Source organism: Pecten maximus, chromosome 13 (assembly GCF_902652985.1).
Source record: "Pecten maximus chromosome 13, xPecMax1.1, whole genome shotgun sequence".
Classification (NCBI taxonomy): domain Eukaryota; kingdom Metazoa; phylum Mollusca; class Bivalvia; order Pectinida; family Pectinidae; genus Pecten; species Pecten maximus.
In genome coordinates, this window is record NC_047027.1 from 19,492,974 (window position 1) to 19,515,273 (window position 22,300).

Below are 22,300 nucleotides of genomic sequence, written 5' to 3' on the forward strand. Positions count from 1 at the left end.
TCACAATGAAATGCAGTCGATCTTCGTTACCTCGAACTCTGATAATTCGAAGGCCCTCTTAAACTCAGAAATTCAGTTCCGAGAGTAAAAATTCTGCATGAAATATAGCACGGTTATCTCGAAACCTCATTTTGTCTAGAAGTGTTTTCATTGCCGCTACTGACTTCGATATATCGAGCTTGCACCGCATTCTGACAACTATCAGCTAAATACCGTCACCTTCAAACAGAGCTTGAATAACAATATTTCGCTTAAGGGAGATAACCCATGGAAATAAAATAATAATGACTTATAAAGGAATTCAAGTTAATGAAATACATTTTATTTGTAATAGATGAATAAATATTTATTAATAAATAAAATATATTCATAAATAATTCGATAAAACTGGGTCAAAATTTGCATAACATGTAATTCTTGAATCAATATTATTTTAAAAGGAAAACAAGACCAGGTGTTCCGCTGTTCCGGAAGGGTTAGCGTCCTCTACTTGATTACTGCATGTCACCCGCCAAGGAAATCTAAGTTAAATAAATATTAAATCATTGTTTAAAATGAACAGCTGCTGATAATGGAACCACCAGGCTTGTCAACGAGCATTGCCATTTGGCACAGGGAAATACGGTCGTAACTATTATATTTTCAGAATCTTCTTCTGCCGAAAACCTACGAAAATCATGAAACCTCGGGTTCCTAATTATACACATATTTCTATACTTGGTGTGATTTCTTAATTAACACATTCCTGTTGCCATAGTGTAGATTTATGTTTTTTCATATTTTCACTGAAATAAAACAGGTCACGTATATAAAACTATGTTACAGTGCCTAGGTTCCTTTAACAATCAATTTCATAACCATACTTCTGTAGTTTGTCTTTCCTTGACAGAGTGATAAATTGACCGAGAAAGCTTCATGTAGCGTCACGTCGTGACCTTCATTCTAACGTAGGGTAAACACTATACTTAATACAAATATCTACGCCTACAGGCAAATCTCACGTGCAAGGCAATATATATTGTAAAATACATCAAAAAGGTGTCTTTGTCATTAACATATTCATGTATTAGGTAGTAGAGCATCAATTTTTAAAAACATAATTTCCCCGTTTGGGCCTCATAGATGCTATTACAAACGTTGTGATTGTTCGACGCATATGTGTGGAGTGTTATGTTCTGAGCACGTGAACAGGTATAAACAAAACTTCATACTGTATTCTGTCATATTTTCATGACTTTTAAAAATGGATGGAATCAAAGTCATATGACATTGTGAAATTAACGTTTCTATCGGAATGTTTTTAACCAAGAACCACTTTCGTATTATTTGAAGGAAGAAAACAGTGCTTTACCTATGCCGTGTTACACCTGTTAGGACGACGATGAGCCGGACGTTATTAAAATATATCCAGTAAGTATGATTTATATGTATTTATGAACACAGGGACTTGAGGAGAATTCCAAACCTAAGGTCAATATTGCATGTGTTATAGAAAGAAAACAACCATCTGAAGTTGGTCGTGACGCCTGAAAACGTCAGTGAAATTTATACTCAACTACCATGTTTGATGTTACATATTCTAACATGTACATTAACATGTATATGTACAATAGCTTGAGAATCCGTGCCAAGTTTATGTACCGTGACTTGATAATTCATGCCAAATCTCTGTGTTTTTAACGGATTAAATTACGTCTCCAAAAATAAAATATCTTACATCTGAGAACATATTTAATGAATATAGTTTATTAGCTGTATGTAGATTCGCTAATAGCTGTGTGTGACAATATATTCGCTAATAGCTATGTGTGACAATAGATTCACTAATAGCTGTGTGTGACAATAGATTCACTAATAGTTGTGTGTGACAATAGATTCGCTAATTGTTGTGTGACAATAGATTCACTAATAGCTGTGTGTGACAATATATTCGCTAATAGCTGTGTGTGACAATATATTCGCTAATAGCTGTGTGTGACAATAGATTCGCTAATAGCTGTGTGTGACAATAGATTCACTAATAGTTGTGTGTGACAATAGATTCGCTAATTGTTGTGTGACAATAGATTCACTAATAGCTGTGTGTGACAATATATTCGCTAATAGATGTGTGTGACAATAGATTCGCTAATTGTTGTGTGACAATAGATTCACTAATAGCTGTGTGTGACAATAGATTCGCTAATTGTTGTGTGTGACAATATATTCACTAATAGTTGTGTGTGACAATAGATTCACTAATAGTTGTGTGTGACAATAGATTCGCTAATTGTTGTGTGTGACAATATATTCACTAATAGTTGTGTGTGACAATAGATTCACTAATAGTTGTGTGTGACAATATATTCGCTAAAAGCTGTATGTGCCAGTAGATTCGCTAATAGCTGTGTGTGACAATAGATTCACTAATAGCTGTGTGTGACAATAGATTCACTAATAGCTGTGTGTACAATAGCTTCACTAATAGCTGTGTGTGACAATAGATTCACTAATAGTTGTGTGTGACAATAGATTCGCTACTAGCTGTGTGTGACAATAGATTCGCTAATAGCTGTGTGTGACAATAGATTCGCTAATTGTTGTGTGTGACAATAGATTCGCTAATAGCTGTGTGTGACAATACATTCACTAATAGTTGTATGTGACAATAGATTCGCTAATAGCTGTGTGACAATAAATTCACTAATAGCCGTGTGTGACAATAGACTTTCCGTGACCGCATCAAAGGTACTAAAAATTGGTATTGGTAATCTGTTCTTAATTTACATATGAATTATTCAACAGATTGTTGTGGCATAGCCGTATACTATTCTTTTGGCCCGGATATGACGCAACAAGTGGCGTTACTGGTCAAGATGAAGTATATGATTGGTCAATGTAGCGGTAAATGCAAACTGCAGACATGCAGTTAAAAACGAAACAAAGTTGAGATTGAATGCAAGCTAAATAAGTGGATTATCTTTTCAAATGACACATTAATAAAATTATATTACTAAATGTAGTATTATTATCACCAAAAATGATTCAAACTGATATAATTTTATTATCCGTGCTGAAACGCATTAGTTCGTTAATGTATTCCACCAGCAGTTTTACATTATAACCACCGGCATTAAAACTATGCCGTTTGTCTTTTTAAATATACTTCTTGTTTAACTATCAGACCATTTCAAAAGACCGTGATCTCTTTGTGTATATTACAGATTACATATTCTAAGATATGTCACAACAGTAAATGTTAAATCAGTATACACGAGCAACCCAGGAGTAATTATTATAATGCATGAATGTCGTTATTAGTCATGTCTCGTAAAACATCTCATTAGAGGCCAGTCTCACTCTGAATTAGCACACACGCATACTAATATACAGGTATATGTGTATATTTTCCATATGATTCCCTGCCTTGGAATGTTCCAGGTAAGAATATTCTACATTACATATTTCGAGATTCATATTTAAGCAATTGAAAACTTGTCGCTAAATCGGCTTAAATTTACATCTCGCTAAAAATTAGACGCTATACGGTCTACTAAAATGTGTGTGAAATAACACCTTTAAATTGCAATATATGTAAGTAACGAGACGAAATAAAACTGAATATCATGTGTGTCGACATTTTAACATTTTAAGACTCTTTGTTGATGTTAATGGTTATTTAGAGTTGAAATTTAGTGTAGAAATATATAATCAAATATAGAAAAATCCAAATTGGTCCGGAACAAAAATGACACCATAATGTATATCATGAGGTGGACTTTATCATAATTAATAACAACAGAGAAAACATAGATTTGGATGGAGATCATTGGAAATATACAAGGAGAGATTAAGACCAGGTGTTCCGTAAGAGTAAGCGATATACTTCATGGACATCACGTGCCATACTAATCTAGGCCTAATCCGAGTTAGTCACACAACGGATATAAACACGCGGTATATCTACCAGCACATTACACATCTGACCTCTTATTACATTAAATTGGTTTTATATTGTTTAATATCCTATCAACAGCTACGGTCATTTAAGGATCCTCCCCCCCTTCGTTTATCGTTTTCGTTTGCATATCAGTATTTTCTGTTGATTTTGGCGCCACGTTAATATCTGTTGATAATAATATTTGATTTTCTATTTTAGATATGTGTTTTAATTTGTTCATTTTTTTTTCGTTACAGCGGCCGGCGGCGTATTGCCACATTACTAGGAGTGTGTCTTGCCTTGACAGTTACATTTATATTTAAAAATTATGATATTACATTGAGTTCCCGACATTTGATTACGTTCCAAGCAAACATTAAACGCAATGATGCTAAGTATGGCGTTCACAGAACGGACGTCTTAAATAGGACGTCTGATCGCGACTCCAACTTTACAACGCAAAGTCATGTGGAAAATAACTCAGTCAGTTCATATGAAACACAAACGGTTCATCTTTTAAAGCCAACAGTTCAGTCCCACAAACTGGAATCTTCCATATTTAACACGATAGAATATATGAGGAATTTTAACAAAATAAAAGAGAAATTTTATTCAGAAGAAGAACAACAGCATTTGCATAATATCCAACGTTCAACTAATGATCAAATTGGCGTCAACGGAGTTAAAGAAAGCTCAATATCACCACCGAAGGAAAATATTGTTCATGATTTGCAATCTCCGAAACTAGTGAAAGATTCAACGACAAAATCAGCAGACCAACTTAATGGAAGTGAATCAAATAGAACAATCAGGAATGACGTCATTGATAAATTACACATTGAAAGTCAGGATCCTAATACATATACAGACAATAACTTTGTAGATCGCAGTATAAACAGTCTAAACAATGCCGGTTTACCTGGTGATATAGCTGGTAGGCTAAATCAAATACAACACGTGTATATGCAGAACCAGGAAGCCCTGGCCCACAACCAATTCATTCTTCATGACCAACTAGTGGAGGATAGGTTCGATATGCCAGAGGAAAATAGGAATGATGCTATAGAGGGGGACGGCCATGTCATCAACAAGGACCAAACGGTTAACAACATTTCTACAATTGAAGTAAATAATGTAGATGATTCAGTACGGATTGGCAATACTAATTCACTTCTTCAATCTGAACAGCAAAATGTCCAAACCAATCGGATTGGTGAAATAAATTCACCTCTTCAATATGAACAGCAAAATGTCCAAACCAATCGGATTGGCAATACCCATTCACCTCTTCAATATGAACAGCAAAATGTTCAAACCAATCGGATTGGTGAAATAAATTCACCTCTTCAATATGAACAGCAAAATGTCCAAACCAATCGAATTGGCAACCTCAATTTTCCTCTTCAATCTGAACAGCAAAATGTCCAAACCAATCGGATTGGCAATACCCATTCACCTCTTCAATATGAACAGCAAAATGTTCAAACCAATCGGATTGGTGAAATAAATTCACCTCTTCAATATGAACAGCAAAATGTCCAAACCAATCGGATTGGCAATACCCATTCACCTCCTCAATATGAACAGCAAAATATTGAAAACAGAACACAGACAACCTACGACTGTGAAAATCCAAGACAAGTCCCACATGTCCCCCCCCCCCCCCCCCCCCCCCCCCCCCCCCCCCCCCCCTTTGTAGTGCTATCTCACTGAAGTATACTGTATACGCATGTGGGTTAATGTTGCATTTATAATTAAAAAGAACAAAAATCGTCATGTTTTTATATAAATTCAATATTTAATGATTTCCCGGTAAGTTCTGTTTGTTTTCTTGATCGGATTTTAATGTAAGGTGTCCAACGTCTTTATCGGGATGTTTTCGTCGGTCCTCCTGTTCTCGCGTGGTCACGTGACCGGCACGAAGGACTACATTAACACTTGGTCGGTAAATATGGCCAGAGCACCCGACCAACGTATTTTGTCGTACAAACAAATATGATGCACTTATTCATCGTGCTAAAAAACCGAGAAAAAGTGCTGTACATTCTTCTATTTATTCAAGTATGGTTACATAACGGCGTTATAAACTGGTCTTAATTGACGAAGTGCCGATTAATTGACTACTTTTTAAGTAATTTTGACGATGTTTGTCATTTTCGTAAGAATGTACAGCACTTTTCGTTGTTCTCATACAATTACCTTCACGCTCTTACCTGTTTCATAATTATTGATTTAGGGTAGTCGGGTGCTCTAGGACGATTCATAGAGCAAGTGTTAATGTTCATTCTCCAATATTGGAACTCTTCAGTGTTTTAGGTATCGAAATCGGCATATAGAAAAGAACAAACGTTAATAAACGAATGCAATGGATCGTAATTAATTCAAATAATTATTTACAGATGATTTCCAAAGACATAAGGTATAGTTAGACGTTTTCGGCTGTACATGCAAGTTTGTAAATTCGACACTGTTATAAAACTACCGTCCTCGTCGTTGCCATGGCAGCCGATCGAAGCTCCGATCACGAATGCACTGTCAAAGTGAAAGTTGAAGTATTTTTCGCAACATGCCGTTTAAACTTCAAATTACATTCACACCTCATATTGATTGGGGTTGTTTAATCATTTCTGATCAATTGAATTGTAAGAAAACTAACAAAACACTAAAAAACACAGAATGAAGCCTTCGTGTCAGGCAGTGCAGACACAACGCGGGATCTGTAAACAATGTGACGTCATTGGAATGTACAAGTTGCAACAATGTACAACAATGTATTTTTTTACATGAATACACTAATGAGCAACAAAACGGGACGCAACATTAACCCACATGCGTACAGCACCACCAGGCAGGACACCCTACCCGATCACATTATACTTACAACTGGCGAAGTAGAGTCCCACTCCTAAAATCTTGAGCGTGTGGAAATAGTAGTTAAGATTTCTTTGTCTTTTTATGGACAATAAACTATGTTTGAATTAAAATTACCATTATTTAGACTCTGGTATTTCTCGGTCATAGGACATGCCTTCCTCACAGGGGGACACGTGCTTGATTATTGATTTAACTGGGACATGTACATACCATAGATAAGGGAAGCAGGAATGCTACTATCTAGAAAATGGTAACTATATGCGGATATCATCAATTGCCTTTAACTTCGTTTATCGTTTTCGTTTACATATCAGTATTTTCTGTTGATTTTGGCGCCACGTTAATATCTGTTGATAATAATATTTGATTTTCTATTTTAGATATGTGTTTTAATTTGTTCCTTTTTTTTCGTTACAGCGGCCGGCGGCGTATTGCCACATTACTAGGAGTGTGTCTTGCCTTGACAGTTACATTTATATTTAAAAATTATGATATTACATTGAGTTCCCGACACTTGATTACGTTCCAAGCAAACATTAAACGCAATGATGCTAAGTATGGCGTTCACAGAACGGACGTCTTAAATAGGACGTCTGATCGCGACTCCAACTTTACAACGCAAAGTCATGTGGAAAATAACTCAGTCAGTTCATATGAAACACAAACGGTTCATCTTTTAAAGTCAACAGTTCAGTCCCACAAACTGGAATCTTCCATATTTAACACGATAGAATATATGAGGAATTTTAACAAAATAAAAGAGAAATTTTATTCAGAAGAAGAACAACAGCATTTGCATAATATCCAACGTTCAACTAATGATCAAATTGGCGTCAACGGAGTTAAAGAAAGCTCAATATCACCACCGAAGGAAAATATTGTTCATGATTTGCAATCTCCGAAACTAGTGAAAGATTCAACGACAAAATCAGCAGACCAACTTAATGGAAGTGAATCAAATAGAACAATCAGGAATGACGTCATTGATAAATTACACATTGAAAGTCAGGATCCTAATACATATACAGACAATAACTTTGTAGATCGCAGTATAAACAGTCTAAACAATGCCGGTTTACCTGGTGACATAGCGAGTAGGCTAAATCAAATACAACACGTGTATATGCAGAACCAGGAAGCCCTGGCCCACAACCAATTCATTCTTCATGACCAACTAGTGGAGGATAGGTTCGATATGCCAGAGGAAAATAGGAATGATGCTCTAGAGGGGGACGGCCATGTCATCAACAAGGACCAAACGGTTAACAACATTTCTACAATTGAAGTAAATAATGTAGATGATTCAGTACGGATTGGCAATACTAATTCACTTCTTCAATCTGAACAGCAAAATGTCCAAACCAATCGGATTGGTGAAATAAATTCACCTCTTCAATATGAACAGCAAAATGTCCAAACCAATCGGATTGGCAATACCCATTCACCTCTTCAATATGAACAGCAAAATGTTCAAACCAATCGGATTGGTGAAATAAATTCACCTCTTCAATATGAACAGCAAAATGTCCAAACCAATCGAATTGGCAACCTCAATTTTCCTCTTCAATCTGAACAGCAAAATGTCCAAACCAATCGGATTGGCAATACCCATTCACCTCTTCAATATGAACAGCAAAATGTTCAAACCAATCGGATTGGTGAAATAAATTCACCTCTTCAATATGAACAGCAAAATGTCCAAACCAATCGGATTGGCAATACCCATTCACCTCCTCAATATGAACAGCAAAATATTGAAAACAGAACACAGACAACCTACGACTGTGAAAATCCAAGACATGTCCCACATGTGGAAAACATTTTGTGTATGGTATGTATGATTTTATGGTATACAGTATATGGTATGTATGGTATATACAGTATGTATGGTATTATGGTATATACAGTATTTCTCTCATCCCTACCGGTATCATACTGGTCTGTCCAGGTAAATACACCCATGCTTGCTGTGTGTGTATTACCTCGCTTCCGGTGTACGATAGCCACGCGCGCGCAATAATACAAAAGTAGGTCGCCGAACCGAAAGTAGATCTATCTATAGATTTGTAAACACATCGTCTGCTCCATGTGCTAGGCCAGATCTAATTTTTTTTTTATTTATGATATAAATTATGTAAAAAAAAAACACGTTCTTTTATTGTTTTTTATTAATAAAGTAAAACATGGAACTATATTTTCACGCGAAAGGACACACTAGCTTGGCCGACATCAAGTGATTTGGCTTCGCTTGCAATGACAGGGCTGCTGAAACAACGTTAGACTGTGGAAATGAATGGTTTCCTTCGTTTTTAGAACAGCAAACGCCGTTTGCATATATGGGGTATGGTAAATCGATTGGCGCTGTTCTATTTTTATTATATGCAGTAGAAGAAAAGTTTGGATTGAGAAAAAATGGCGTCTATCTGAGAAAGCTATCGACAGATAGTGCCTATTTTTGCATATTTTTGGTTTGGGAATGAGAGAAATATACTCAATCATATGTGGTTCATGTAGGATAGGGATATTTCACCCTCTTGGTCACAAAATGTGGTAAAACCCTCGGCGGAGCCTCGGGTTTTACCACATTTTGTGTGATTGAGTCTTATAGTATGGTATGTATGGTTTTATGGTATATATGGTATATATGGTACGACATCTTCGCTAGCCAAGGTATCTGAACACGTTACACCTCACAAGTGGAGTGTAACGTAATCAGAAGATGATGGTACGTATTGTTTAATGATATGAACACCCTTGAAAAAGCCTACCCTATATGTTTCACTTAGCGTAGTGTAGTACATATGTACATTCAACCGTGTGTATCCGACGATGTTAAATTTGGGGGTACAAATTGGTATCCATACACTAACAATTCAGTAACTTTGTTAAAGGGTGTTGTTTTGTCACTGGGATACGCTCAGCCTGACGAAACACCTGGTCTTATTTTAATTTTACTTTTTTCAAGAGTTTCCAAGCATATCGGTATCTGTTATTTCTTTTTTGTCCTTATTTTGTTAATATTTCCTGATTGTATTTTTTTCCCCTTGTTTTGTTCCTACTTTGTCCTTGTTTTATTCCCATTTTACCCTTGTTTTGTTCCTATTTTACCCTTGTTTTGTTCCCATTTTACCCTTGTTTTGTTCCAATTTACCCTTGTTTTGTTCCTATTTTGTCCTTGTTTTGTTCCTATTTTACCCTTGTTTTGTTCTTGTTTGGACCTTGTTTGTTCCTAATTTGTCCTTGTTTTGTTCCTATTTTACCCTTGTTTTGTTCCAATTTTGTCCTTGTTTTGTTGCTATTTTGTCCTTGTTTTGTTCCTATTTTACCCTTGTTTTGTTCCAATTTACCCTTGTTTTGTTCCTATTTTGTCCTTGTTTTGTTCCTATTTTACCCTTGTTTTGTTCTTGTTTGGACCTTGTTTGTTCCTAATTTGTCATTGTTTTGTTCCTATTTTGTCCTTGTTTTGTTCCTATTTTGCCCTTGTTTTGTTTTTGTTTCGACCTTGTTTGTTCCTAATTTGTCCTTGTTTTGTTCCTATTTTACCCCTGTTTTGTTCCTATTTTAGCATTGTTTGTTCCTATTTCGTCCTTGTTTGTTCCTATTTTACCCTTATTTTGTTTCCGTTTTGCCCTTGATGTCCCATTTTGTCCTTGTTTTGTTCCTATATTACCCTTGTTTTGTTTCTATTTAACCCTTGTTTTGTTCCAATTTACCCTTGTTTTGTTCCTATTTTACCCTTGTTTTGTTCCTATTTTACCCTTGTTTTGTTCTTGTTTGGACCTTGTTTGTTCCTAATTTGTCCTTGTTTTGTTCCTATTTTGTCCTTGTTTTGTTCCTATTTTGTTCTTTTTTTGTTCCTATTTTGTCTTTGTTTGTTCCTATTTTGTCCTTGTTTTGTTCCTATTTTGTCCTAGTTTTGTTCCTATTTTGTCCTTGTTTTGTTCCTATTTTGTCATTGTTTTGTTCCTATATTACCCTTGTTTTGTTCCTATTTAACCCTTGTTTTGTTCCAATTTACCCTTGTTTTGTTCCTATTTTGTCCTTGTTTTGTTCCTATTTTACCCTTGTTTTGTTCTTGTTTGGACCTTGTTTGTTCCTAATTTGTCCTTGTTTTGTTCCTATTTTGTCCTTGTTTTGTTCCTATTTTAGCATTGTTTGTTCCTATTTTGTCTTTGTTTTGTTCCTATTTTGTCCTTGTTTTGTTCCTATTTTGTCCTAGTTTTGTTCCTGTTTTGTCCTTGTTTTGTTCCTATTTTACCCTTGTTTTGTTCCTATTTTACCCTAGTTTTGTTCCTATTTTGTCCTTGTTTTGTTCCTATTTTACCCTTGTTTTGTTCCTATTTTGTCCTTGTTTTGTTCCTATTTTGTCCTTTTTTTGTTCCTATTTTACCCTTGTTTTGTTCCTATTTGGTCCTTGTTTTGTTCCTATTTTGTCCTAGTTTTGTTCCTATTTTGTCCTAGTTTTGTTCCTATTTTGTCCTTGTTTTGTTCCTATTTTGTCCTAGTTTTGTTCCTATTTAACCCTTGTTTTGTTCCTATTTTACCCTAATTTTGTTCCTATTTCATCCTTGTTTTGTTCCTTTTGTTCCTATTTTGTCCTTGTTTTGTTCCTATTTTGTCCTTGTTTTGTTCCTATTTTGTCCTTGTTTTGTTCCTATTTTACCATTGTTTTGTTCCTATTTTGTCCTTGTTTTGTTCCTATTTTGTCCTTGTTTTGTTCCTATTTTGTCCTTGTTTTGTTCCTATATTACCCTTGTTTTGTTCCTATTTTGTCCTTGTTTTGTTCCTATTTTGTCCTTGTTTTGTTCCTATTTTGTCCTTGTTTTGTTCCTATTTTACCCTTGTTTTGTTCCTATTTTGTCCTTTGTTTTGTTCCTATTTTGTCCTTGTTTTGTTCCTATTTTGTCCTTGTTTTGTTCCTATTTTACCCTAGTTTTGTTCCTATTTTACCCTGTTTTTGTTCCTATTTTGTCCTTGTTTTGTTCCTGTTTTACCCTTGTTTTGTTCCTATTTTGTCCTTGTTTTGTTCCTATTTTGTCCTTGTTTTGTTCCTATTTCATCATTGTTTTGTTCCGTGTTTTGTTCCTATGTTGTCCTTGTTTTGTTCCTATTTTACCCTGTTTTTGTTCCTATTTTGTCCTTGTTTTGTTCCTATTTTGTCCTTGTTTTGTTCCTATTTTGTCCTTGTTTTGTTCCTGTTTTACCCTTGTTTTGTTCCTATTTTGCCCCTGTTTTCGCGATTTTGAGATAGGGCCTCGTTTAGAAGTCGTTATGTTCTGTTTTTAAGAAGTCATCACATTTTGGCGCCTTTCACTCTTTCTTTTGCACGCTAGTTGATTTTTGTTTTCGAAATTACGAAATCGTTTTAGCCTACTGATACAAAAAGAGATGATAATTCAAAACTGAGTACATTTGTATTATATCTTTCTCTGTCTTTTATACCGTTTTTTTCAAGTAAGCCAAAAATAATTTACAATTTTTCAGATCAATAAAAGCGCCGCCTACTAATTGTCGATCTGTTCTTCTGTGTTGTGTGGAAGTCGAATGGGACCACAAAGAAAAAAACAACTTGAGTTGTACAATGAAAATAACCCCTCGTTATAACGTCTTTAACGTAAAACTTCGTTATAACGAGATAGGAAATCGTTATTACGAGATTAAAAGCCGCAATTGCGACTTTAAAAGTCATTTTTTAACGAGAAAGAATTGTGTTCATTGGAGCTGTTACAACTCAATTTTTTTTTTTTTTTTTATGTGGTCCCATTCGGCTTCTGTAGAGCTGACATCAAGCAATATCGTGTTCTTTTCCACTTCAAGGACAAACCACAATTCCTTCCTAATTACAAAAACCCATGTTGGCGAGACGGTCCAATGGGTGTGTTAAGATGTCTACCTTACTTCCACATATTTGGGACCTGCAAATCCGGAACAACAGATTTATTTCTCCGTATGATCCACCATCCGCAAATTCTTCCTAACAGTGGAATATTGTCCAAGGAGACTTGGTTCTGGAGCTGGAAACGGTATGGTGAGTTGGGACCAAAACAAATTGAAAATCAGTACATGTATAGAGCAACGTAAATATAAAACTAAACCGTCGGCTAGTTCTATCATCTCATTAACGAATTGTTAAATGTGCACGTGAATTTTTACCTAGCTTTTATGACCTGATGTAACTTTGTAGATTTTGAAGGATAGCTTGTTTTTATTTTTTCATTATCTTTAATGTGGATTTAAAGAATTTCGACCGCTGGTTAGGAGTGATAAAACTATCCCCTACATGTAGATACACAGCAGATGTGTTATGTTTATATGTTTTCCATTTTTCTTTTCTTATCGTTATCTATTAATTTTTCTCTTTCAAACAGACCAACGTATCGGATTCCGCCACAATAGAACTATTCCACGTAAGTTGATTTTCTGATTTCGCTCGGGTCTGTAACACCAGAGAGATGATAACAGAATTTGTCATGGACACAAATAATTAAGTTGAGATAATAAAGAAATTATCGAATTCGCAAGGGGTTGCACGTAAGCCTATGGTGGGGCCGAGGAGGCGGTTATGACTCTTATTGTAACATACAATAAGATTTAGCCGATCTCCTTGTGTTCAGCTCTTGTGAATGTTGTGTCTTGCATACGTTTTCTACCTTACCCGTTCACCGTTGAATGTCATATCCGGTTACAGAAATAGTTTGCATTGCCTGTTCACCCTAGAACGTCACATCCAGGTTAAGGAAACATTTTACATTACCCCTCCAGACTGTTTTGCATTTGAAAGACATATGTGAACGGATAATTCACATGGTATGAACTTTGTACAGTTATACACTGGAACGTAGATGGCAGTGCTATTTGGTTCCCACGTCATAATATACTTCAACCGTACGCAAAATTATTTGTTTGAACGGAATCTGTTTTCATATTTACGATGACTGTCCCAATACTTCGCTATAGATATTTTAAAGTTAACGAATGTCATGAGGTTTAGGAATGTTGATGAAACTGTGGCCATATTATGCATTTTAATCCAATTAACAAGTTATTTTATCTCTTCAGGTCTGGCAATGACTCTTCAAAATTTTACGGATTATTTTGATGCAAAAACGATTGAACATGGCGTAAAATTCCCAGATGGACGGAATTCATATCATAAGCTTGTCACGGGTACGTTCAAGAAAACTTTTTTTTCACTTACTTGTTAACAGATTATATAATACTAGTATCAGATTGTTTAACTGATTGGCTTATCTAACATCGCGACAATACATTATGCAGTCTGTCGACAACGTGGTCAAATATATCCTCGGCACTACAGGGGTCATGATCACTTTCGCTAATTTAACTCGTGAAGTATTAAGGACTGCCCAAATAAGGAAAAAAGAAATGAACATGGGGGGGGGGAGTATACTCTACCTAAAAACTGAAGAGAGGTTCAGGGGGGGAATTAAACTGTAATTTTAGCGTTACTTTAGTATAAATCAGTGAAAATAAAATTCGTGAAGTTTTTTTTTCTTCGAGAAAAGATAGGTTAAATGGTTATGCGCAAAAACTGTCTGACAGATAAGGGTTTTTTTCTGTTATGAATTCCTTTTTTTTCAGTCTACTTGAAATAAAGGTCATTGCTAAAAATTATGCTATGAAGTGATGATCTATATTATAACCTGATTGGGTGATTTAATGATCAAATCAGTTGCCTATTTATTGCTCTAGTCACCCTTTTCTGTGTCAATTTTTACATCATTTTATGCTTTAACAAGCCTTTGACGTTAATACACATCTTTTTTTTATATGATGGAAGTAAAATTTAGACCGTGGGAAAATTTTATGGACGTCATCAATATATTTTATTTCCTTGTGTGATATAAAGTCAGACGTGGTCGATGTTTGTTGATGTTCCTCTTGGTTCCGCCATCACCACCCTCACCCGGATTTGACCTAGATTTGTATGGCGGGGGTCGTCGATTTGACATAGATTTGTATGGCGGGTGTCGTCGATTTGACATAGATTTGTATGGCGGTGTCGTCGTGACCTAGATTTGTATGGTGGGGGTCGTCGATTTGACCTAGATTTGTATGGCGGGTGTCGTCGATTTGACCTAGATTTGTATGGCGGTGTCGTCGTGACCTAGATTTGTATGGCGGGGGTCGTCGATTTGACCTAGATTTGTATGGCGGGGGTCGTCGATTTGACCTAGATTTGTATGGCGGGGGTCGTCGATTTGACATAGATTTGTATGGCGGGGGTCGTCGATTTGACATAGATTTGTATGGCGGTGTCGTCGTGACCTAGATTTGTATGGCGGGGTCGTCGATTTGACATAGATTTGTATGGCGGGGGTCGTCGATTTGACATAGATTTGTATGGCGGTGTCGTCGTGACCTAGATTTGTATGGCGGGGGTCGTCGATTTGACCTAGATTTGTATGGCGGGGGTCGTCGATTTGACATAGATTTGTATGGCGGGGGTAGTCGATTTGACATAGATTTGTATGGCGGGGGTCGTCGATTTGACATAGATTTGTATGGCGGTGTCGTCGTGACCTAGATTTGTATGGCGGGGTCGTCGATTTGACCTAGATTTGTATGGCGGGGGTCGTCGATTTGACATAGATTTGTATGGCGGTGTCGTCGTAACCTAGATTTGTATGGCGGGGGTCGTCGATTTGACCTAGATTTGTATGGCGGTGTCGTCGTGACCTAGATTTGTATGGCGGTGTCGTCGATCAGGCATACAACGCTTACAAAATGTACACTTACGGAACACCTAGTCTTATTCTAAATGTACCTTTCTAAAATGGTCTCCATGCGATCTCATTATTTTGATTATATTTTGCTCCCATTTATCAATTTTGAGTTAGAAGTTGCTGTTTAAAAAGTTTATCCTACATAATCGCCAAATTGTTAGAATAAATTCCAGATGCTTAGTGCGACAAGAGGCGTTTTACAAATTGAAACATGAGCACTTGCAGACACAAATAAAGGGTCACTGTGAATATGTAGCTTAAGATAGAAGTTTACCTTTGCTTTCCTTCTGATCGCACTCTCTAGAAATTCCACAGATATACTTACTTTTTAACATGGTCATTTCCGCGGGATTTAAATAGGGGAACTATACACTTGGGGGTTATTCCGCCATCGATATGCCATTTGAATTATGCACATGTTCCAAAAATATCAAATAAATTTCAAAACAATACACGTCAGGGAATATTTCGTGGTCGAATGACCTTCGCGAATTTAGCGTATAAATCCCCCTCGCGTAAATGACCACATTTAAAGTATTGGGTAGCTATATTATTATATATTAATATGGATGTGATAGTCACATATCAACATCATGGGTACTTAAAATAAACATAGGCTTTCTGAATATGATCTCTTTTTTAGCAAACTGTAAAAATCGAATATGGTTAGTTTTGATCACTATAATTTTACAGTACAAGTACTTATAGAGGCTTGCCCGCAGAGAGATCAGAAAAATTGGCTAATAGAAAAAGATTTTTTACACATGACAGATTGTTGGAATTGTTGAGTTTTTCATTTTATTTTCCTTATAAAACGCTGAAAAGTGATATTAAAACCTCATTTTTTAAATATTATTTATTTAATCGCAACCCGCAATAAGTCCCCGCTATAAAGTGGAGTCTAATTTGATTGACACATCAAAGAAACAAGCACGTGCACAGTGCCGCACAGTGATAACTTCAAAGGCAGCGGCGATTTACAAAGAAGATTTGCCGTTATATTCCATACATTTCCCTCTCAGGTTGAGTTTTAAAACGTCTTTTAAATACATATTCTGTAATTGTTTTCAAGAAATAAAGTCGGAAAGCCTCTAATTTTGTCACATAGAAACGTGTACTGAAGTTTATTTAGTGATCGGAGATATGCCGTTTACCGGTCCGTCTGCGGGTAAGCCTCTTTAATAATTACGGATCAAATTCGTTATTTTATTGTTGTATGTCTACGCACATCCATTTTGATATATCTAAAAACAAATTCGTAAATTTCATCTGAACTTTATTTCAGGTCACGGTGATCCAATGGATATTTGGGATTTCACAAGATGGCGTAATATATCACAAAACAACCCAATGGCACTGGAACCGGAAGTGACGACACCGCATCTAATTCATCACGTGAATCCTGATATCAAACTGATTGCTCTGCTACGAGAACCTGCTGAGAGGTGGATTTCAGTAAACATTTAAGCTTGTCGCCCTTTTCTGTGTGAATGCTACACACTACTTTTCTTCCAGTTGCTTCTTTCCTAGTATATTTACTTTGAAAATTTTAAATAAAACAAATTGTATCTATATCTATGTCAAAATGGTAATATTTCTGTTACAGCAATTAAGTGTAAACCTGTAAATTACAATAAATGTTTGTTTGTGTTTAGATATTTGCTAGAAACAAAGGGGAGAAATACAAAAGAAAAAAAGACATAATGTCATTTATAGCATTAAAGCCGTGTTTTTAGAGGTATGAAAGCGAAAAATGAGACGTATAGGTTGGAATGAATTGTTGAACATATCATGATCATGTGACTATTTTCATCAGTGACAGTCAACATTTCAGGGCGTATTCTCACTACTTACATCTGCATTATGGTGACACAAAGGAGTCGTTTCACTACCACGTGCTACAGACCATTAGCTATCTGAAAAAATGCGAGAAATATGGCCGACTGAGGGCCTGTGTGTATAAACCAGGATTTAAAAAAATCAAGGTACAGTAAGATATTATACATTTGTATATTTTTTTAGCACATAAGTTGTAAATACCGATTTCTTTTATTTACATGTTGTATTTCGGGGGGGGGGGGGGGGGGGGGGGGGGGGGGGGTAGTAGTAGAATTGGTTTTCTGTATACATGTATATCGCATTTTATGTTATAGAAGTTGATATATTCACCACAATCACATTAATTTTAACAGATTACATGTCATTGCTTACCTGAAGTTATTGTACGGTATAGATTGTATGATCATCTGTTAGTGACATAGATTTTTTTAACCAGCGTACATCATGTATCGTATTAATCAAATCAACATTATTCAAGTTATAATTTAATTTTGCTTGTAACAAGCATTTTCATTGGCTCAAAAAATTATGTTATCATCTCATAACATAAAAAAAATAAACTGTGACGTCAGCGGAGTAATCGTTGTTCACGGGATTTTGTATTTATCGATGCGTTTTTAAATATCTGGTGCAAAATAAACATGTTAAACTTAATGAAAATGTTTCTTATCGTTGTTAATTAAATTATAAGGGTTAACTGTAATATTTTTGTTTACGTTATTGAGCAATAACACAAAAAACTGGGGTGTACTCTGAATAAAGCGCGAAGCGGTTTATGAAAAGAGTACACCCCGGTTTTTTGTGTTATTGCTCAATAACGTTCGCGGTTTATTCAGAGTACACCCCAGTTTTTTGTGTTATTGCTCAATAACGTAAAAAAAATATTACAGATAACCCTTAAATAATGTAAAATCGTTCATTTTTCTATTGTGACGTCATAAAAGGATATGACTCCAACTTTTACATAATGACGTCACAATTTTAAAATTCCAGTATATATAGATCTTTTGGATAGTTTCTTTAAAGTATAATGTAGGTCATTCTCGATACTCCATTGGTTACGTTCACTTTCGCTCTCTGTACCCCTGAAATATTTTTCTGTTAAAACAAGACACCAAAGCATAAAATTATTCTTTTTTGTTTTATCCACGAAATCGTAGTGGCTGATCTTTCGATTTTATGAAGAAATATTCGGAGGGTAGGGAGAACAAAATTGAACGTAACACCTGGATAATTAAACATGTATTGTCTTCATTCAATTTTCTTTGCTGTTTTGTTTCTTTCAAATATAAATTACTCGTAGGCCCCACTGCACGCTAGTTTGTATTACCTTCACCTGACGGAGTGGCTGAAAGTTTTCCCTAGGAACCAGATACTCCTACTGACTAACGAGGACTACCATAGGGACACGGCGGGTACACTTCGTACTGTGTTTAGACATCTCAATCTGGGTAAGTCAAGGAATTTCGTAACATTTTTGTTTCGAAAGATGTCTTCTGGTTTTGGGTATAGGAACCTAGATCGCTCTATCCTAGTAATTCAAGGGCATTTCGTATATATATATATTTTTCTTGTAACATGTTTGACTTCAGATTTTTGGTATATATACACGTCTCTCTCTCTCTCTCTCTCTCTCTCTCTCTCTCTCTCTCTCTCTCTCTCTCTCTCTCTCAGTAAGGAGATTTCGTAACATTATTTTTCGAAACATGTCTTCTGGTTTTGGGTATAGGAACCTAGTTCTCTTTATCCTAGTAATTCAAGGGCATTTCGGTTTTTTTTTTTTTTTTTTTTGTATTTTATTTATTTTTTTTTGTAACATGTTTTGTCTTCAGATTTTGGGTAAAGGCACTTCTCTGTCTCTCCATCCTGGTAAGGAGATTTCGCGTAACATTTTTTTTCGTTACAATTTTGCCTTCTGATTTTGGGTATAGGTACCTCGATCTCTATATCTTGGTAAGTCAAGGAGATTTCGTACCATGAATGACAGCTGATTTTGGGGAAGACAGTAACACTTAATTTGTGCACAGTCTGTGTAATTCAAGGATATTCCGTTCCATGTTTGTCAGCTGATGTTGGTTTAGAATCCTCTCTCAGGCAAAGTCAATGACGTGTCAACATAAACTAGCGTCCTAAATATTGGTCGGTGTCAACATAAACTGGCGTCCTAAATATTGGTCGGTGTCAACATAAACTATCGGCCTAAATATTGGTCGGTGTCAACATACATGCTATTGGGTATTGGACTGATTAAGCTAATTATATTTCTATATTTGAGTATGAATTGAAATCATTGGACGAATTTTATCAAAAAAAGAATCGCCGTGGTTGAGTATTTATCACTGCGCTAATAAAAAAAAGTAAGTAAAATGTCTGTCTGCGACAGAAGCATTCCAGCTCTGGATAACATGACAGTCGCGTGACGTCCTTTATTGTGACGTCATAATATCATTATTAATTGTATACTGATACAGCCTTTTAATCTCTTGTAGATCAAATGCCATACCCGGATCTGGTAAAGGTGGCAAGTCGACAAAAGCAGTACGTTTCACCATTGAAAGCCAGATTGGGAGCCATGCTGCCACAGACCAAAGCCATTCTTGGGAAATATTTTGAAGATTCTATCCACAAACTTGTTTCGTTACTTAATGATACAAAGTATCTAAAGTGGATTGATAAAAATTCACCGCTGTATAATTCAAACAGTACGAACTTGTATTCATTAAATGAGTTGGAAACATTAGAAAATTCTTTTAATATTATACCGAGAGACCAATCAATTTACAGGAAATTGTCACGATACACACACTTCAATAAAAGGAATGCTGTCAAATTTAACAGGAGCCCAAGAAATGGATTTTTAAATGCAATTCAATTCAAATTACCTTCCAATAATATTCCACGAGCTGACCTGCCTTCTAACATTATACAGGAATTCAATTTTCACCCAAGGAGACATTGAAATGCCTCGTTCCTTTCCAATGACAATCCAATATACTTTATGTCAGGCCTTTGTTTTCAAATGAAACCATTCTTAGCGTTTTTTGAAATCCAATATTGAACATTATGAAGTTTATTGACATTGATTAAAATTATTGGTCTTGTGCATCTCGCCATCCAGATTCTGACTTTTTTTTTTTATCTATTTCGAGGCGAGTATTTGGTCGTCTCCAATGCTTTCTTTAGGTCCTAAGCATCACTGACGAATCCTAGAAGGACGAAATAGCTCTTTGGTGCAGTTTAATCAAATGTTTGGCTCTACTTCTGTGTCCGACTCGTAATTTGATTTAAATGATGCCAATATCGTGTGTGTCTTTTAAACCATCCATGGAAATACAACACAAAAGTTCAGATCTTCTGTCAAATACCTAATCGAAATTTCAGTACAGTACTTTAAATGCAAAACTTAATAGACTTTGCAATTCAAGATATCAACTCCTCTTCAAATACTTACTCATAATTGCATTAATTTTACAATGAGGTCCAATTGTTTAATAGTGACGTGTAGAAAAACAATACATAACTGTAAACCAACTTATTTTCGCGGGCGATGAATTTTCGCGTATTTCGGGAAAATTAAACGCCGATTAGTATTTTTAATCATGGGTACAGCACGCCTTTAATGGCTATAAATCATGAAATTAAATCGCCGCGAACAAAGTTGGTTTGTAGTACTAAGGGAGAGTGCCTAGTATAAGTCCGCGAACAAAGTTGGTTTGTAGTACTAAGGGAGAGTGCCTAGTATAAGTCCGCGAACAAAGTTGGTTTGTAGTACTAAGGGAGAGTGCCTAGTATAAGTCCGCGAACAAAGTTGGTTTGTAGTACTAAGGGAGAGTGCCTAGTATAAGTCCGCGAACAAAGTTGGTTTGTAGTACTAAGGGAGAGTGCCTAGTATAAGTCCGGGAACAAAGTTGGTTTGTAGTACTAAGGGAGAGTGCCTAGTATAAGTCCGGGAACAAAGTTGGTTTGTAGTACTAAGGGAGAGTGCCTAGTATAAGTCCGCGAACAAAGTTGGTTTGTAGTACCAAGGGAGAGTGCCTAGTATAAGTCCGCGAACAAAGTTGGTTTGTAGTACCAAGGGAGAGTGCCTAGTATAAGTCCGCGAACAAAGTTGGTTTGTAGTACTAAGGGAGAGTGCCTAGTATAAGTCCGCGAACAAAGTTGGTTTGTAGTACCAAGGGTGAGTACCTAGTATAAGTCCGCGAACAAAGTTGGTTTGTAGTACCAAGGGAGAGTGCCTAGTATAAGTCCGCGAACAAAGTTGGTTTGTAGTACTAAGGGAGAGTGCCTAGTATAAGTCCGGGAACAAAGTTGGTTTGTAGTACTAAGGGAGAGTGCCTAGTATAAGTCCGGGAACAAAGTTGGTTTGTAGTACTAAGGGAGAGTGCCTAGTATAAGTCCGGGAACAAAGTTGGTTTGTAGTACCAAGGGAGAGTGCCTAGTATAAGTCCGCGAACAAAGTTGGTTTGTAGTACTAAGGGAGAGTACCTAGTATAAGTACTAGTCCGCGAACAAAGTTGGTTTGTAGTACTAAGGGAGAGTGCCTGGTATAAGTCCGCGAACAAAGTTGGTTTGTAGTACTAAGGGAGAGTGCCTAGTATAAGTCCGCGAACAAAGTTGGTTTGTAGTACTAAGGGAGAGTGCCTAGTATAAGTCCGCGAACAAAGTTGGTTTGTAGTACCAAGGGAGAGTGCCTAGTATAAGTCCGCGAACAAAGTTGGTTTGTAGTACTAAGGGAGAGTGCCTAGTATAAGTTGTAAGAACTTGTGCCAAATCTCTTTGGATGGTTTTTCCATGAAATGTGTTTGTGTGGAATAAATAGTCATTACTTTTGTTTGAAAGTCTTGTTGTCATTTTCTATTGACTTAACAGTCAATAAGTGGCTCAGAGGACCTACATTGCCCACCTGGTTTTTCAAGGATTA

At 36.1% G+C, this 22,300-nt stretch overlaps 1 protein-coding gene across 1 annotated transcript; it reads left to right on the plus strand.

The window, feature by feature from the left end:
- Positions 1 to 7,216: 7,216 nt before the first annotated feature.
- LOC117341175 lies at positions 7,217 to 22,212 on the plus strand. Its single transcript, XM_033903019.1, has 8 exons — positions 7,217 to 8,624; positions 12,611 to 12,821; positions 13,162 to 13,200; positions 13,853 to 13,960; positions 16,826 to 16,985; positions 17,375 to 17,525; positions 18,683 to 18,830; positions 19,869 to 22,212. Exons 1-8 carry the CDS (start codon positions 7,530 to 7,532, stop codon positions 20,336 to 20,338), a joined length of 2,382 nt encoding a protein of 793 aa, XP_033758910.1. The 5' UTR covers positions 7,217 to 7,529; the 3' UTR covers positions 20,339 to 22,212.
- Positions 22,213 to 22,300: the final 88 nt, after the last annotated feature.

What these genes read in the sequence shown, in the direction of transcription:
- LOC117341175 (XM_033903019.1), top strand. Translation starts at nt 7,530, where the DNA reads ATGAGGAATTTTAACAAAATAAAAGAGAAATTTTATTCAGAAGAAGAA. An exon ending in CAGGATTTAAAAAAATCAAG is followed by an intron (nt 17,526 to 18,682) that starts GTACAGTAAGAT and finishes AATTACTCGTAG; the next exon opens with GCCCCACTGCACGCTAGTTT. An exon ending in GTTTAGACATCTCAATCTGG is followed by an intron (nt 18,831 to 19,868) that starts GTAAGTCAAGGA and finishes AATCTCTTGTAG; the next exon opens with ATCAAATGCCATACCCGGAT.